At 34.1% G+C, this 1,816-nt stretch overlaps 1 protein-coding gene across 1 annotated transcript; it reads right to left on the bottom strand.

The window, feature by feature from the left end:
• Window positions 1-203: 203 nt before the first annotated feature.
• On the bottom strand, window positions 204-1,252 carry LOC107775919 (defensin-like protein P322). Its single transcript, XM_016595725.2, has 2 exons — window positions 1,093-1,252; window positions 204-611 (listed from the first exon to the last, which is right to left on the bottom strand). Exons 1-2 carry the CDS (start codon window positions 1,154-1,156, stop codon window positions 439-441), a joined length of 237 nt encoding a protein of 78 aa, XP_016451211.1. The 5' UTR covers window positions 1,157-1,252; the 3' UTR covers window positions 204-438.
• Window positions 1,253-1,816: the final 564 nt, after the last annotated feature.

Genomic DNA, 1,816 nt, shown 5'->3' with positions numbered 1-1,816 from the left:
TTCTGCTATTACCCATGCACCAACAAAGTGGGAACTTAAATTTCTTAAGAATAGTGATTAAACTATCGAAGCTAGATTATTTCTATCCCATTATTTTTCTAACATTCCATAACTTTAGAATCTTTTCTTCTTTTAATTAGACCAAAAATCAGAATTTACGTCTGCCCCCATACACAACAGTCAACACCACTACACACAAGAAATAATAGGAAAGAAGATATTTTATCGATAACGTAGCAGAAAACCAAAAATAAATCACAGAAATCACAAACCGAAATACACCTACCACCATAATTGCATACGATCAAAGATCACGACTAGTTTAATTAGTAACAAAACTATCACGTTAATCTTTGAACAATCATAGTGCTTATTCAAGAGCTTTCTCAAATTAAAGTTTATATATATATAAAATATATATAACATATAGTAATATTCTTAGCATGGCCTAGTACAGAAACAACGGCGGCGGAGTCCACGGCAGTCGCCACCGGAAAATCCTTCCGTTTCACAGACGGCGGCACAGTTCTTCTCCCTAACACATAGTCCCCTAAAACGCTGGCTCTGAGACTCGCAATGTCTTGCCTCTGCAATTGTCATTGGTCCCATCTCTGTACGTATATACACTTTAACATTAGTAATTAAGTCCATACATGCACGTTTGATAAAACGTAGATCCCAATTTTACCGTTAATTTCAAAGGATACTTTTGGTATGTTATACACACTTTATATTAAAATCTTAGGAATCAAAAAGTTTTTGAACTTTTTTAAACTTGGTGCTTGATCAAAGAGACATAAATTGAAAAATGTGCCCCTACATAATAAGTACATTATGGTACGACATTATTGTGAAGTAACCTTTCATTCTTTATTAGAAGTCTCGGAGCAATGTGAATAAAGATATTTTTGGTAGAAAATGTTTTGTTGGTATAATGGGCTTATCCTAGGCAACTGGTGTGATTTGAACCCTTAAGCTCAACTGTGGAAGGCAGGAAATAAGCTTACTCTCAATCGCAAAATCATGCTAATTATTTTAACCATAGAATAATGTTTAAAAAAAAAAAGTTTGATAAGGAAGAAGAAGACGAACCAGTAGCCATGAAAAGTATTGCTAGAAGTAACACTGTGGCAAAGAAGCGCATGGATTTTGCCATTTTCACGGACAGATCTATTTTTTGACAAATAGAGGCACCTTAGCTCCTATCTTTTGCTGAGCTACTTGGGGTTGGTATGTGGTTTTTATAAATGCTTATCTTCGGTGGCAAAGCCATAAATTTTCACGTGTTCAAACTTAAAAGAAGTAAATATTATACACCTCTTAAATCAAATATTTAATTTATATACCCAATATAATTTTTCGACAAAGGGTGGTCATCGCCCAAGCTTATCTTTAGAGAATGACACATTATTAATTCTTGACCGTTAAACATATATATTTTTTGTTATGAAAATAATTATATTGTGGATGTCCATTTATTACTCCGCAATAGATAATCTTCCTGAAGAAGATTATCCGTTTGGTACTCTATTAAAATTTATCTACAAGGCAACTGATGCAGGTAGGTTGCAAGCAACTCAATGAAATGATTTGCAGCAGCTTCTTATTAAACAGGCAGGTTGCAAGCAACTCATGCAGATAATTTACAAGCAGCTCAAGAAAATCCTCTCAGCTGCTTCCTAAAAAGCCTTGCAGTTGCTTCCTGAAAAGTATCGCAGCTGCTTCCTTTCTTTTATAAATAGAGGAGTTTTCAGTTCATTATGTATATCAGTTTGAAGTTGACTAATATATCAATCTATCCCTATACTTGTCTTCA

The sequence above is a fragment of the Nicotiana tabacum genome, chromosome 9 (assembly GCF_000715075.1).
Source record: "Nicotiana tabacum cultivar K326 chromosome 9, ASM71507v2, whole genome shotgun sequence".
Classification (NCBI taxonomy): domain Eukaryota; kingdom Viridiplantae; phylum Streptophyta; class Magnoliopsida; order Solanales; family Solanaceae; genus Nicotiana; species Nicotiana tabacum.
Note: the sequence above shows the minus strand (reverse complement) of the source record. Positions and strands in the feature narration are given on the sequence as shown.